The sequence below is a fragment of the Lasioglossum baleicum genome, chromosome 13 (assembly GCF_051020765.1).
Source record: "Lasioglossum baleicum chromosome 13, iyLasBale1, whole genome shotgun sequence".
In the NCBI taxonomy this organism is placed as follows: Eukaryota; Metazoa; Arthropoda; class Insecta; order Hymenoptera; family Halictidae; genus Lasioglossum; species Lasioglossum baleicum.
Window position 1 is genome coordinate 12,528,547 of NC_134941.1, and position 14,603 is coordinate 12,543,149.

The window sequence follows — 14,603 nt, forward strand, 5'->3', positions numbered from 1 at the left end:
TGGAAGGAAAGTTCTGCCGTACTTGAAATAATTAATTATATTAAACATATATTTTTATACATTCATTAAAATGTTTTCTTTAAAATACGACAGAACTTTCCCTCCAACCTAATCGACGCACGCCGGTTTTGTAGAGAGTTATTGGCAGCAATGCTGTGCGACTGTTATTTTCTTTATTTTCGATTCCATATTTTATCGATATGCATATATTTACAAATTTTTCGTTGCGGTCGGTCTCGACCTGGTTTCGCCGATTCGATTTTCGATTCTCGCGGATCTTGCGAACGCCGGAACAGTGTTTCGTTGTCGGGCAGACAGACGGCAGAATTTCGTCCAGACTGTAACGCGTGCTTGTCGAACAGAGCCGAAGAATAATAGGTTTTAACAGATTGTGCCAAGTGCGTGCGACTTAATCGATGACGGGTGATCTGTCGTGGATAACGTAAAATACATCACAGAATCAGATTCGTATCTGAACGGAGCGCTGCTTGGTTCAATCAATTTTTCGCAAAATTTCAGCATTCAACAATTTCACTAATCTCATCGGTAAGCTGCGGATTCGATACCAATTTAAAATTTGGAACAGTCAAAAGATAAAATGGATTTAAAGATATCAACTTTGCAGTAACACTTCATATACCACACTTAAATTTTAGAAGTTGATTCGATACCAACATATTTAATAATCTAAACAATATTTTGAATAATGGTATAGTAATTTTTCGTGGTGACTCTGAGTCGCCACTCGAGTGCTAAGGGTTTTACATTTTTAGCTGGTCGCGCCGTTCAAATTCGTCCCTGCGAACTATAAAAATATGGAGTCTCGTCGTCTCGCTATACCGAGCGGCCTAACGAATCCGGGATCGATCTCGAGCACCGACTACAATTACTATGGTTAGCTTCTAGTGCGAATAAAGTACTGTACAAAAATGATAGAGTACAAGAATAGGTTAAATATCTAATATATATAATATATATATTTATATTTATATTTATATAAATCTCGCATTATGTACGTCTCGACAATCATCCGCGAGCCTTTATGAATATAAATATAGACAATGCGATCTCTTGTTCCGGTAATCACGTTTAACTCGAATTACAAACTATAGGAGAGAGAATGATTGGCTGGCAAGAATACGCGGCCCCGGAGACGGGCCTGGGTTATTTACAAGATCCCTTATATATTACAAGACGACGAAATCGAGCACGGTTACAGGTGCATTCTTCTTTTGGTGTGGACGCAGCTGCTTCTAGACGTCTTGCAGTTCGCCGGAGTCGTCGGTTGTTCCCGTCAAATTCCATTACTCCTCCATCCAATTCGATCTTAATTAATTATACACTCTAAGGACTGACTCATCGATTAGTTAGACTACGATTTCACAGTTTGGCTCAGAAATAGACTGCAGATTTCGCGTGGATTTGAGGATGTTGTTACGTTCTGTAACTCATTCAAATTATCAGGACGAGGAATCTGTTCGTTTTAACTGCTTCAGAGAATTTTTATCTTGCACAAAGATCTGCAGTCCACTCGTCGTAAACATGAGACCTATAGATTACGAAACGTCTCGCAATAATATAATAGTACGTGCAATTTTATGTTTCACGGTTATTGAAATCGACGAGGCTGTCCGCAACGAGCATAGTCACCAAATTTTCCGTTTCTCGCCGCAAGAATGTTCAATTGCCATTTCGGACGAGCGATTCTCCTTTGGAACTACGCGACGGTAGAATTTAGGTCCTGGAATCCTTGGTCTTTGGTCATGTGACGTCATTGTACCGTTTCACATTCGGAGAGAACGAGGAAACTTTCCGAGCGCGAGACGTTCACGGATATTCCCCGCATTCCCTCGACTCGCAGTTTCAGAGGTACACTAACAGGAATTAATTAGCGTGTGTGTTTAAAAAAATATTGGCTCGGGAAATATCCATGGAATATCCGTGACGAAGCTCGTGCTCGAGGCTCCTCGTACCAGAATTACTACAGAGAGCAGACAACGTTTTCGTCCTGACAGGATTCTCGAAAATATCGCGCAATGTTCCGATGATCCAGCGGTCACCGCGTTCTATACGCACGCGAGTCACGTGAGTTGAAATTTACTGACCAGCTTCTTAATATTACGTCGTAAAAAATTATGTTTCCCGTGGGCTCTTACAAAGCTATCGAAAAACGCAGTCGATTATTCCCCGTGTTACAACCATTCGTCTTTAAACGTGTGTGAGCAGCGATCGTGTAAGTAGTAGCACCTTCATGCGCGCAGATAAACGATATGCAAGGAAAACAGTCGGTCATTGTTGATATGAATATCGATGCGGCAGAGAAATTTCTATAAGATCACTCGTTGAAAATCAATCAGATTCGTCTTACGTCTAACAATCGTCGTTTTATAAAATTATGCAGAAGCGTCGATGATCGGGAACCGATTAAAGGAAAAAGGACGCTCTCGCGGGTCCGCATAAAAACACGTCTACTTACACTAACACCTCTTTACAATGTAGCCTCTTAAATCAGTTCGACGATGTATCCCCTTGTACGTACCTTCTATCTAAACTCCTGCTCGATATGTACACAAAGTTACACAACATTGTTCCCTAAGCGCGGGCAAGCTTCGAGGAGACTTTCACACGGGTGCGCAACGTGTCCTGTGGAATATAATTAGTGTCATCGACGGAGAATCCCTTTCGTGCAAATGATTACTACCCAAGTGGTCCCATTCCGGTACAGGCAAATCGGGGATCGAGTTGCTAAACTTTTCCAGAGATTCCGGTTAAGGGTCTCGTTTCCAAGATTGCGGAAGCGTGCATTTCTCGATAATGCAAACATGGGGTTTTTCAGAAACCCTCTTTAGCCCTCCGGGGGATGATGATGTTACAATAATTCACCTATCTATCTTCAAATCCTAGAAAGCGAACGATAAGAGTCAGTGCGAGCAAAGAGTCTCGCGGAGGACCACCCGGGTAGCAAAGCTGGTTAGACGTTAGCGTTCCGTGGAAAGTTAAGTGTTAAGAGGAAAGAGAGATCTGCGAGGAATGCTTCCCGCGAGCTGTCTCAAAGCTTGCCGCTGTTCAATCCGCAGCGTGTAACCGAGCGTGCACCATCGGTATGACTATTTAATCCGCGAGATTTATGGTTGTTCGCACGGTACGCAGAGAGTCTGTCGGTACACCGGCGGCTTACCCGATCGGCGGGTCATCATCGTCGTCGTCGTCGTCCCTCGTGACTAGGATATCGCCGTGACGATTCGAACGGAGCAGTCGGAATCGTTGTAGCCATTTGTATCGCCTCGCCCCGAGATACAGCAGCACGCCGGCTACTATGAGGAAGGTCGGTATTAGCAAACCGGCGGCTACAGAACCACCTAGAAAGAGATTCACAAAGGAAGAAGAGCGTGTGTGTTAGCGGTGTCCATGCGTGCAGCTGTTGCCTCGATTCTATCCTATCAACGTCAACCACTAACAAATCAATGCGACCGGACTCTTATCGGACCGAGAAAACGCTCAGGGGAGAACAGATCAATTTATCTATCGTGGAAAGCTCTCCGAGGCGGTCGAGCTCATTTATTATACATAGGCCTGCCATCCGTAAAATCATCAATCTAGGACAGAGAGCGTTAACTCGGCTCTGAACAGAGTCGACGACACAATCGCAATATTTTGCTATGGTTCACGTAGGTTCGGCTGAGACACAATTCTAAACTGTGTCTATGCACAATCCTATGTCCAATCTTCGATCGGACTTTACCTGCGGACTCGAGCTGCTGAGCGGTGGTCGCGTTAGTGACCGGAGGCGGTGTGTGTTGAAAACACTGGCCATTCGACAGCGAGTATTCCCTCAAGCACTGGCAGAACGGTTTCTCGTCCTTCGACCTCTTTACGCATCTTTGGTTGGGTCCGCACTGGTCTTGCCCCACGTCCACTAAGCACAGTCGCACCTTGCTCTCGGCTGAAAATAAAAATCAACTTGTCAGAGTCGGCCGTATTGAATATTTTCTCGTATTCGAAAGTAGCTTCTCGTTAATCATGGATTCGAGCGGTCGCAACGAGTCATGCTCAACTTCTCGGCGTCGTCGCAGCATGTTTCTACAACCGAACTTATTTATGTTGCTACCTAATAGATACGGATGCGTGGGTATCGGTGAGGACGGTCGGACAGCTCGAGACGCACGATAACACGCTCGTAAGCGTGCCGTGAGCGATTACCAGGGTTACAAAGGAAACAAAGAGACCATTCAATCTTCCGGTTAGCTCTGTCGATCGTTATCGCTCGACACATACCGTCACAATTTTTCCCGCGAATTTTCATTTCTTGATCGGCGATCACGCGACGCGAGCATTATCTACTCGTTCTCGGTTGTTCTTTTTTTGTCGGACAAAGGAACGCGACGCGTCTCGGACGCGCGCGGTGTTTTCGCGAGCGTATCGAGTCCGCGCGCGCCGAGATTGGCTGAATCAGTTAATTGAGACGAATTAATTTTATCAGACGGAATACAGGGGTTAGCGTAAGGGGTTAAACCAAGGTTCAGCCAAGCAAATTAGGCAGGCTGCTTTTGATACGCATTAATCCGATAAACAACCGCGACGATCCTCGATTCGGTCACCAATCACTGATCAGTAGTCTGCGGTTCTCAATGGAAAATAAATATGATCTTCGTGAATCGCAATCTCTGTGTTGCAAACCATACAAGTTTTCTTTTTCATCCAGATAATTACGAACGACAAAGAAATTCTAATCGGTGTGGACGCAGAGAAGTCGTAATGCAACAGATTAATTAGATCGTTATTAAAACGAACAAACAACACTCGACTCCGTAAATAATAATCTGCGCGCAAGTTCTCTGTCCACCGATCGCAATATGCTATCGAACGCACAAGCATTTGCATAGTAAAATAAAGTGGCGATAACAGCGCGACGCGAAAATCGAACCGTCGAATAATCAGCCAGCCTCGAGGTCAAAATTCCGGCAAAGCTTTTCGCGTAGCTGCGATCGATTCGCAGGGTCGATGCGGGCCGATGAACTTACGCGCGATAACGCCGTGGATTTCACGGATCAATCGGACAATGGATCGTTTGATCCATGAGCCCCGTGATGCTTCTCCGTCCTTCTGTTGGATTCTTGGTTTCCCTAACGAGACCGGATCGGGACGAAAGAAATTACGTAACGATATCGTCTGCGAGTAGAATGTCCCGTCGCGGTTTGGCGCCGAAATTACGCAACCGAGAGAAATGGGATATGTACAATGTTCGTACGCGAGCCTGTTCCGCCGAGTAGAATTACGAGGACGATCAACCCGTTCGCATCGCAAGGTAGAACGGAAAATAATGATCGTTAATGAGATCCTCTCCGTTTTTGTGCGAGACTCGTTAATCTCATTGGGATTTTCCTGCTATTACATTTTTTCTCACAGCATTCTGTTTTTGTATCACTTAATAAAATACTCGCTCGACATATTTATCGATAATGACGGCTGCAACGTTGACTCATCCTTTTTCTAAGTCCGTGCCAACTCAATGCCTTCCGCGAAGGCAATGCACTTTCTTAATCCAGTAAATTTCCATATCACGCGGTCAAGAAGTTGTTTAAAGTGTGTATGTTTCTCTTCCAATAATTCTTTCTACTAGATAAAATACGTATAAGCCGTTTTATGCGAAAGTCTAGGCGTAATAAAAATTGAGCGTCCGCGTAGGCGACTTGAGCGCGGCTAGTTTGCAGGAAAATCGCGGGAATATGCACGATTCGATGCAAAAAGGTTAACGGAATCGTGGGAAATTATTCTGTTGGATGCGTGGTATCGATGGCACACGTATCGCGAAAAAATCGCCTTCGCGGCGCGACGTGACTTTTGGCAAGGCGACATGCGCTTACGTACTCGCGTTTATCGCTTGCACACGAATGAAACAGATACGTGTGACTTTGTTATCGGGTTGAGTCATCTGGTTAATTGCGGGCAAAACGCTCGGCGTCCTTGTCGAACTCGCCGAGCGAAAATGTCGAACTCGAGGCTGCTTTCTCGCAAATTGAGCAACGGCCGAATCTTCTCACAATCTTTTATTTCGCTTACGAAAATAAGTTGCCTAATTTTTCGAGAAAAGAGAATCCAGCTTCTGCTTCCCACAGGTCCTCGCGTTTCTCACGAATCATGGATGCAGCGAGAGATCATCATCCCGAGGACCATTCTCTATACGCGTGATCGTAATTCTCCGTGCAGCACGTAATTTATTGTAATTTGTTCGACCGGTCCGGTACGCGTTGCACCTTCGCTTTTTTTTGCGCCGTTCATTAACCATTATCGAGCGAGATTTATGGAGCCGATAACAAGCGTTTCTCTGTGGATTTCCTTGTGACTTTTATTTTTTGCGATAATCAATCAGGCTTAAGCGTTTGATTAACGAGCGGTCTCTTTCGCGAGTGTCGGGTGTCCCCGCAATAAAAATATTGTGTTATTATTTTATGTCTCCGGTGAATACCCAGCGTACTCGATGAGATCTTATCGCGACACCGTAGATACGAAGCAGTAGCCGCATGCTTATATCATTTATCTTTGTTGCTAATTTGACCGATGCGTATCTTTTCCCAGAAATGACGTCTACGGTGCCAGAGAACCCGAGAGATCGACTCGAAATATTCTGATAAGTTATTGGCAACTCGAAACAGGAAAAGCCTCGTTCCCTATCTGCTCTCATTAGCGGTTGCTCTCCACGATTAAATGAACCGTTGCGTTTCTCGTTGCATCGCGATCCCGCTCGTCGGCTCCCGTTCGATCGACGATTGTTCCCTTCTGTCGAGATGCATCTCGCTCTCGTGGCATCACAGCCGTCCTGCGGTCCCGTCAACCCGATTATCAGCTGTTTCCTTTGCGAACGATTCCATGCACACACTCGTGGGATCCGCTTTCACAGATTGAACGATTAATTCGACTTCTGCGTCGGCCATTGATAATTCCGGCTCTCGACGACGCTTCTCTCAACCGTTCCTGCCACCACTCGGTTATTCAGACCCGTGGTTTTTCCACGGAGTAATCGCTGCGACTCGGATCTTCGTCGAGAACAATACTGTTCTCGGGAATCCCTATGCGGCAGAGTCCGAGGAGATAAACCACGATGAGGATTTTAACCCTCGCTGTGTCTTGGCGAAGTCTTTATTTCCGAATCCTCTCAAAATCCGCTCAAGTAGCATGACACAATATGATGAAAAATTCGTTTTTGATGGTCTTATAAATTCATATTCTTGCAAATTCATATGTGCGGCAGAAACATCTATTTTAAAGGAAAAGTTCTTCAAAATGTTGAGTTTTATAACATATTTCAACGTCATCGAAATCGACGAGGACCCACATGATCGGCAACGTTACCAAATTCCAAGTCAGAGGCGCACGAGAAGTGCACGTGAAAGGCAGACGGACTAAGCTTACAAACAGGCTTTTGTTACAAAGAGAACGTCACAAAGTTACTTCCTCACATGTTAATAAAAGAGTGTATCGTGCATTGAGCGCCTTTAGACGCCGTTCGCACCAGGGAAGCGTCTTTCACTGGACTGTTCGCAGTCAAAAGGTTAATAGAATATAACGAGATTGTATTGGGGCTTCCAGCTCGGTAGAGGAACCACGTTTTCGTTCGATTCTTCGCCAAATATCTCTCCTGTGTGGCAAAGCAAAATTCAATAACTGAACTAAACATTCTAAATATGCGTCTATGGAAAATATTGAAAAGAATTGAACAGTGAAATTTCCTCGCTATCAACCTCAATAAACCGCTATCAAATTCAATAACTGAACTAAACATTCTAAATATGCGTCTATGGAAAATATTGAAAAGAATTGAACAGCGAAATTTCCTCGCTATCAACCTGTATTTTCCTGAACATTAGCATCCAAAACAGTCTCGCGATACAATCAGCATATAATTGCTATCAATGTGCAAATCGAATTACATTCTGCCCAACCTTGTTGCACAATCTTCGCCAAGTCCCTCGGGCAACGATTGTGTCTCGAGCATGCACAGGGTGCTCCGAAAGCTATCGTCATCGATGTAAACATCAACCGGTCGCGACTAGTTTTCAGGCATCGTTGGCGGATCCTCGATAACGAGAACGAGGCTTCGGTTGTGCGACGGCCCGCGATAATCGTGAAATTTGGAGGACGATAATCGCGTGCGAGAATCGATCGCACGGTATCCGCGTGAAATCGTAGCTGTGTAGGAGAAGCAACGTGTGCGTGATGCGTGAGGCGCATATTGGCGACGTAGTATACCGAGAAACACAGAGGACCGGAGGGGACTTAATTTCTGGACCAAAAGAAGACCGGGAGGAGAAGAGACACGCGACGGGTATGGTCTGTAGCGAGGGAGAAAGAGAGAGGTAGATACAAAGATAGGCAGAGAAAAAGGGAGAGAACGAGCGACGGTAGAGAAAGAGAGGAAAGGATCGAGTGAGAGTCGTGAGCAAGAGTGGCGAGGGGAAGAGAGACGGAGAAAAAGCGGAAGAAGACTATTGTGGCCTTAGCAGGGGTGACCCCAAATGGTTTCGACGAGCAATTTCGGTATACGGAATTTACTGGCGAGCAGAGATATCGGAGTATGTATAAATATTTCGAATCATTCTCGGTGCTTACCTGCATGACTGAACGGCGCTAGAAAAAGAACCGCCACGATGAGATAGCAGAACACATCGGCCCGGACGTGTCGCATTTTCCCGACTGACTTGCCCTGTCTGTTTGCCTTTGTTCGTTCCTTCGTTCCGTGTGTCCCGGTGCTGGCTATCAGTCAAGGTACAGTTCACGATCACATAATAAACAATAACGCGGCCGATCCGTCTCTCGGCGAGAACTGTTTTGCCACTTACTCGGGCCGGGTCCCCGGCTGTTCACGCCGCCTAGCCTCGCCGCGAGCCGAGAACACAGAGAGAGAGAGAGAGAAAACAAACGAAACAAAAAACAGAGAACCACGTATATACTTCGGTCGGTCGCCGTGTGTTTCTGATCCTATGCGAACGGGGGAAACCTGGACAATGTGCGCGTCTTCTCTCACGGCAGCAACGCGTGCTCTCGTCTCTCGTCTCGATCAACCACGCAGTCGATTCGCGAGCTGGGATGATCAACAGGCGACCGTGAACCGGCTCATCGCCGATCGGCCCGGCCGTCACCACTTTTGACAGATAAATGCTAGGCCGCGCCGTCGAACGCGTTCAATCATCTGTTATTAAACGACCATTTGCTATTATCGAAACCAATTGCCAAGTCGACCCCTCGAAACACTCGTACCACCTCCTCTCGAGCCATCGAAATATCTCGACCTCCGTCGACATTCGTGCCCCTTTCTATGGCGCCAAGATTCAAACTCTCTGGAAGATGCAGCGTCTGTTCTTTCCGAAACTGAAAGCTCCCGCAATTTTTAGACAGTCTTTTTAATAGAACAATACTGTCGTTATAGTGTGTACTCTTGATTGGAATTGGTTCTATAAAGCTCGAGGTCCCGGTTTGGACAGGATGTAATTAAATTTTGTACGATACATAAAGATAATCGAGGCAATTTTATGTGTGTCCTTATTTAAAATTGTAATGTATAGCATAAGCAGGAGAATACATTGAATTCAATGGAATAATGTAACCGTGAAGGTTGGTGCTGAAATAAATTCTGGCAGCGGAAATCAATTTTTATTTTGTTCCAGTTTCTTGCAATTTGGGTAGAGAATTTTTATCTTGCATAAACGATTGAATGAGTGCTTAAAGAATGTACATAACCACGAAATAAATGTACAAAATAATAGAACGAAACGAAGTGTCCTATCGAATAAAATGAACTTATTGTTTCCTGGATGGCTCCCCAGGGGCTCCTAAAATTTTCCCCGGATTTTTCGGCAGGGTCTCGGAGTAGGTGGTTTTATTTTTGGAGCACGTATCCGAGCCTGTAGTTTGCCGGCTACCTGGTAGATAACGCTAGCAGCTGTCTGGCGGAAATCGATTGCTATACAGAGTATTTTTAAAAAGCGGGACCCCCACTCGGCCAACTAACTTTTCTCGAAAAGCGTCCGGGGACTCGTTTCGACTTCCTCCTCGAAGACTGTGCTTCCTGAGAAGTAAAGACCGCGGTGAAAATTACGCGGGAGTGTCGGTGTCAGATTACAGATCCTTGAAACCGAATCCGTGATGACAGCAGCACGTGTCATGGCGAGTAGCGTTGTCATAAGCGAAAGTCGCGTAGCCTGAGTCTGTTCGCAGCGTAATCAGAAAGCCGTTTATTAATTAGAATCGTCGCGATGAGGGAAGAGACGGTACTCAGCCTGAAGTGGCAAAGTTTCCCGTCTCATTTGGCGGTTTCGTTGGACACATGCTACGAGAAGCAACAGTTTGTAGACCTATCGCTCGTGTGCAAAGACGGGACGATCCTGAAGTGTCACAAGATGGTGTTGGCCAATTCGAGCTCGTTCTTCCGCCGGCTATTGGTCGCCAACGATCATCCTCACCCTATGATTATTTTGCACGATATCGAAGCGGACGATCTGAAAACCATCGTCAACTTCATGTACTGCGGCGAGATACAAGTGGTCCAGAGTGAGGTTAGACGGTTGCTGAAGCTCGCGGAGATCCTCGAGGTTACCGGGCTTAGACATATTCAGACCAAGGTCCTTGGCGGAGAGACCAACAGCAATGCTTCCCACGATCCGACCCGGAAGACCGCCACGGTTTCGCGACCAAAAATCGACGAAACCAAAGGACTGCCAAAAACCATACCTGAACACGAGCCTAGCACTGCTAGACCCCAGACCAAGACCTGTCCTACCACCAGGTCCGTCTCTGCTGTCCTCAAATCTGGACTCAAGCCTCAGGAAATTGGCAAGAAGAGCGAAGAGGGAATCAATTTATTGAGTCAACGGTTGGAGACTGGTAAGTCTGGGATCAGTATTTTGGATGCTAACGATATGCCTAGCACCAGTAGGGGCATCCCCAACCCACAGCCTCAGAAAAGGAAGGAGCTTCCCGAGCCTGTTATCACCTGGCCTAGAATACTTTCCGCTATATCCAAGGACCAGCCCCTGCCGTTGAAAAAGCTATGCATCATGGACGAGGTCGAGATCACAGCAGGGAAACCTATTAACGTTACTCAGGATTCTATGTGGAACAACCCTCTGGACAGGAGAAAACAAGGGACCAGTTCAGAACCCATTCAGACCATGAAATGCGCAGTATTCATAAAAGACGAAGTAGATATATCTCCCGAGCAAGATGAAGACGATTATATGGACCCCCTGGAAGTGGAAGAGGTGGAGAACGAAACTCCTGATGATATTGCAGGCTCCTCCCAAAGGTTTTCTTACACGAACATCGATCAGATTTTTAACACAGGCTCCCTTCCTGAATTCCCACCGAGAAAGGGTTCGAACGGTTAGCAGAGAAAGTAATCTGCGACCAAATACTAAAAAAGAATCACGTGTTGGAGAATAATGCTTAGATCGAATAAAGTTGTTTCCTTGATTGCGAATCTTTTCTTTCGCCGAGCAAACTCTGCAAAGATTTCGACATGTACATGTTAAGCGTAATCTACCGTCTTGTTCATTACCTTGTTACACAGCCCTGTTTGTTTTTCTAATAAACCAGTTCAACCTGAATACATTATATACCGTTTTTCCCGATATAACAAATGATTCACCGTCGTGCGAGTAGTATTGTACAGATCTCTTTCTACCACTACACACAATTGTAACACTATATCACATACGTCTCTATGGAAACCTGTATCAATTAGTCTCGAATGTAATCGACACATTGCTGATTCTTCGCGGCAAGAGTTACAAGGTACACGAACTTGCCAAACGAGATGGAGGAGAAATTCATCGAAGGCCAGAAAATTATCGATGATTCGATGGTTGATAAACGAGTAACGGAGGAGGAGTTCCAAAATTTCATGCATCGCGCTACCGAAATCGGTGAGTATTAGTCTTCCTGGATCCCGAACACGATTATTCATTTTTGCTAATGTTGAAGAGAAAATCGTGAAGAAGCTGGCCTCGGAGGACCCTGAGGAACAGAAGCACGGTCAAATCTTAGCGGATGAAATTTTGGAGAGGAAATACGAGACCGTAATCGACGAGGGCTGCGAGCTCAAAGTTAAAACCAACCGCACGTTGATCAATAAATACGCCAAAAATGAACCCGCTAGCAAGGAAGAAATGTCGCGAGGTACTTCATTAATTTTCTATTTTCCTCAAATTGCATAAAATCCGCAGTCTATTAATTATTTGAATTTCCATGGAACAGAGGCGTTTATGAGAAGCGTGGAAAAAGACGCAAAAGAGAGGTCAGAGAATCGGAAGGCGAGGAACGAGAGAGCAGATACAATGAAGAGGATCGGAAACGGAGCGTTCAGAGAGCAAAACTATGAGAAAGCGGTGACTTATTACTCGAAAGCGATAGAGCAGCGGAAAGACTCGTCCGTTTTGTGGAACAACAGAGCTCTAGCTTACATCAATCTCGGATTGTACGAGAAAGCTCTGCAGGACTGCGAGTGGGCTTTGAAAATTCACGACGCGAGCATCAAGGCCCTTTTGAACAGCGCGAAGTGTTACAAACTCCTTGGAGACGAGGTCAAGTACACGGAGTACATTCAATTAGCCAGAGAGAGAAATCCACGCTTCAACAAATTTATTGACGGTAATATCGATGTTCTTTAACACTCGGCGCATGTCTATCTTAATCAGATTGTACTCGGGCTCTTCTTCTTGCAGAGTTCGAAGAGAACATGGATGCGGACATCGATCACGAGGTGTGACTCGGTGATCACAGCTTGAACGTATATTTGGCCATCGAAATAGAAATGTTAGATCGTACCATAAATCGTGTCGTTTTATAATGGTAACTTTAAGTGTAAAATAAAAGTACATTTGAATATCGACGAGTGGGCATCGTTTTCACTGACGTCCTTCGATTTTTTAATTTTTTAAAGTTTTTAATTTAACGGCAAACGCCGAAGAGCGAGAAGCGACACTATTTATAGCACACCTTAGTATTTCCCACTTGCTGTGTATATTCCATTTTGTAGCTATCTAAAATGCATTGATTCGATATCAAGATGAGCTTATTTTTGTTGCGAAACCCTCCTTGATCTCCGACAGAGATCTAGGCTCGTGCAGGAAAACTGTGCACTCAATGTCCTGAAAAAATCATTGATCAAATTAATCAGTCTTTTTTGGTCTGAAAGAAATCGATTTGTACCTGCATGCGTGCTGCTCTGACGAAACCCTCATTTGCAGACACAGTGATGCTTTTCATGTTCTCACCACTGGCAAAAACCAATCGAGACCTGTCTTTAATTTTCCCACCCAGGCTCAATTTCTCCATGATCCTACCTGTGGGTAGATCATCAACGATTCGAACCCTGCTCAATAATTCTTTCGCCCTGAGAGACTCTTTGGGACCGCCGATCACTTCTATGATGTTCATAAAATTATCGTAAGCAGTCTGGCAGACGATCAGCTCTTTGCTATTAAATAATTTCTCTAGAATTGGTTTGACTGGACGCTTTCGCTCCATTTCGGCTTGCTGGGTGAGCAGAGGCTCTCGGTAAACGAAATGATCGTACCCGTTCGTCATGTTCGTCACATAAGCCAATAATGTCGACACGTCTAAATTAAGTATGTTTATTTCTGTGGCCAGAGAAGAAGTGTTTAAAGTCTCTAAATCCGAGCTTATGCTCTCTTTGCAGTCATCCGGAGGTTCTTCCAAGGGATCCGATGCGATCAAGGTGGAAAATTTATCGTCCATTTCTGTATCGTGATAGATAAAACGATGAATATTTTTTCTAGATGTACAGTAAGTCATATTTCGCTGGAACAAAGTTACCTTGTACACTTGTGCTTTTATCATCACAGTCTATGCGATCTCCTTCCACGACCACCCCCATTCCCTCCAAATGTGTAGCTAAGGGTACCTCTATGCCATAAGCAAAATGAAACACAACATCTGGCGGTCTGTACAAGTGTGGATAGCTCTTGGCGCACTGCAGGAAGCAGGTCGCTTGATCCAACACGGATTTCTGCCCATACTCCCCGTTACCCATGGAAATCAAAGTGAGAGCTTTGGCATTCCTAGCAATGACTTTCACCCAGGACGCGCCTCCGTTGCACACAATGTCAACCTCAAGCCTGGACTTCTGGTACTTGAACGGTTTCATGACATTGGTGGGCTCGCTGGCACGGAACAGCCGTGCCACGATGGCATTCAGATGAATCAGATTCGTGCTCTGTAGATGCTCCTTCTTTACGTTTCCTGTAGATTGTACCTTTGTGAGAACAGCGTACAGTTACAATTCTGTTGCTATGGATTCAGACGCGTGTGAAACTCTTGCTAACCCATATGGCATCTGATATTCGTACTCGAAATTACGTGCACGCGTGTTCTAAAAACAGCACGTGGCGATACGTAATTTTTTTGAAGCCAGAGAGACGAACGTACCTTTTCCAAAAATCGGATTTCCTGCTGAAACTTTCGCATGAGCTTCTCAACACCATCGATCTTACCGAGGAGTTTCAGTCGATCTATGGTGGCTCTGCCATTCTTGATTTTCTCCTCAAGGCATTTGAATAGCTCGGCCCTGTCCTCCATCGTTCACGTGC

General features: G+C 45.3%; 4 protein-coding genes across 5 annotated transcripts; 1 reads left to right on the plus strand and 3 right to left on the minus strand.

The window, feature by feature from the left end:
• Positions 1-151: 151 nt before the first annotated feature.
• LOC143214940 (uncharacterized) lies at positions 152-8,744 on the minus strand. Of its 2 annotated transcripts, none has more exons than XM_076436536.1 (4): positions 8,608-8,744; positions 3,743-3,943; positions 3,179-3,359; positions 152-2,643 (listed from the first exon to the last, which is right to left on the minus strand). In XM_076436536.1, exons 1-4 carry the CDS (start codon positions 8,681-8,683, stop codon positions 2,622-2,624), a joined length of 480 nt encoding a protein of 159 aa, XP_076292651.1. In that variant the 5' UTR covers positions 8,684-8,744; the 3' UTR covers positions 152-2,621. The 2 variants fall into 2 exon arrangements, with proteins under 2 accessions (XP_076292651.1, XP_076292652.1); XM_076436537.1 differs by having other exon boundaries at positions 152-2,900.
• Positions 4,120-8,229, minus strand: LOC143214942 (uncharacterized). The gene is made up of 2 exons (XM_076436540.1): positions 7,941-8,229; positions 4,120-7,636 (listed from the first exon to the last, which is right to left on the minus strand). Exons 1-2 carry the CDS (start codon positions 8,227-8,229, stop codon positions 7,551-7,553), a joined length of 375 nt encoding a protein of 124 aa, XP_076292655.1. The 3' UTR covers positions 4,120-7,550.
• A 564-nt stretch (positions 8,745-9,308) lies between the features above and the next one.
• LOC143214935 (tetratricopeptide repeat protein 12) lies at positions 9,309-12,883 on the plus strand. Its single transcript, XM_076436526.1, has 6 exons — positions 9,309-10,417; positions 11,444-11,456; positions 11,837-11,918; positions 11,977-12,171; positions 12,250-12,642; positions 12,717-12,883. Exons 1-6 carry the CDS (start codon positions 10,251-10,253, stop codon positions 12,758-12,760), a joined length of 894 nt encoding a protein of 297 aa, XP_076292641.1. The 5' UTR covers positions 9,309-10,250; the 3' UTR covers positions 12,761-12,883.
• LOC143214934 (UPF0415 protein C7orf25 homolog) lies at positions 12,619-14,592 on the minus strand. The gene is made up of 4 exons (XM_076436525.1): positions 14,443-14,592; positions 13,831-14,269; positions 13,204-13,754; positions 12,619-13,142 (listed from the first exon to the last, which is right to left on the minus strand). Exons 1-4 carry the CDS (start codon positions 14,590-14,592, stop codon positions 13,056-13,058), a joined length of 1,227 nt encoding a protein of 408 aa, XP_076292640.1. The 3' UTR covers positions 12,619-13,055.
• Positions 14,593-14,603: the final 11 nt, after the last annotated feature.

Excerpts from the sequence above, each read along its gene's own strand:
- LOC143214935 (XM_076436526.1), top strand. The coding sequence starts at position 10,251 with ATGAGGGAAGAGACGGTACTCAGCCTGAAGTGGCAAAGTTTCCCGTCT. Across the intron at positions 12,172-12,249 it reads CAAGGAAGAAATGTCGCGAG|AGGCGTTTATGAGAAGCGTG; the intron begins GTACTTCATTAA and ends TCCATGGAACAG. Across the intron at positions 12,643-12,716 it reads CTTCAACAAATTTATTGACG|AGTTCGAAGAGAACATGGAT; the intron begins GTAATATCGATG and ends TTCTTCTTGCAG.
- LOC143214942 (XM_076436540.1), bottom strand. The coding sequence starts at position 8,229 with ATGCGCCTCACGCATCACGCACACGTTGCTTCTCCTACACAGCTACGA. Across the intron at positions 7,637-7,940 it reads GGCGAAGATTGTGCAACAAG|GAGAGATATTTGGCGAAGAA; the intron begins GTTGGGCAGAAT and ends TTTGCCACACAG.
- LOC143214940 (XM_076436536.1), bottom strand. The coding sequence starts at position 8,683 with ATGCGACACGTCCGGGCCGATGTGTTCTGCTATCTCATCGTGGCGGTT. Across the intron at positions 3,944-8,607 it reads AGCGCCGTTCAGTCATGCAG|CCGAGAGCAAGGTGCGACTG; the intron begins GTAAGCACCGAG and ends TTTTATTTTCAG. Across the intron at positions 3,360-3,742 it reads TCAGCAGCTCGAGTCCGCAG|GTGGTTCTGTAGCCGCCGGT; the intron begins GTAAAGTCCGAT and ends ATCTCTTTCTAG.
- LOC143214934 (XM_076436525.1), bottom strand. The coding sequence starts at position 14,592 with ATGGAGGACAGGGCCGAGCTATTCAAATGCCTTGAGGAGAAAATCAAG. Across the intron at positions 14,270-14,442 it reads AAATCCGATTTTTGGAAAAG|GTACAATCTACAGGAAACGT; the intron begins GTACGTTCGTCT and ends GTTCTCACAAAG. Across the intron at positions 13,143-13,203 it reads TCAGAGCAGCACGCATGCAG|GACATTGAGTGCACAGTTTT; the intron begins GTACAAATCGAT and ends TGATTTTTTCAG.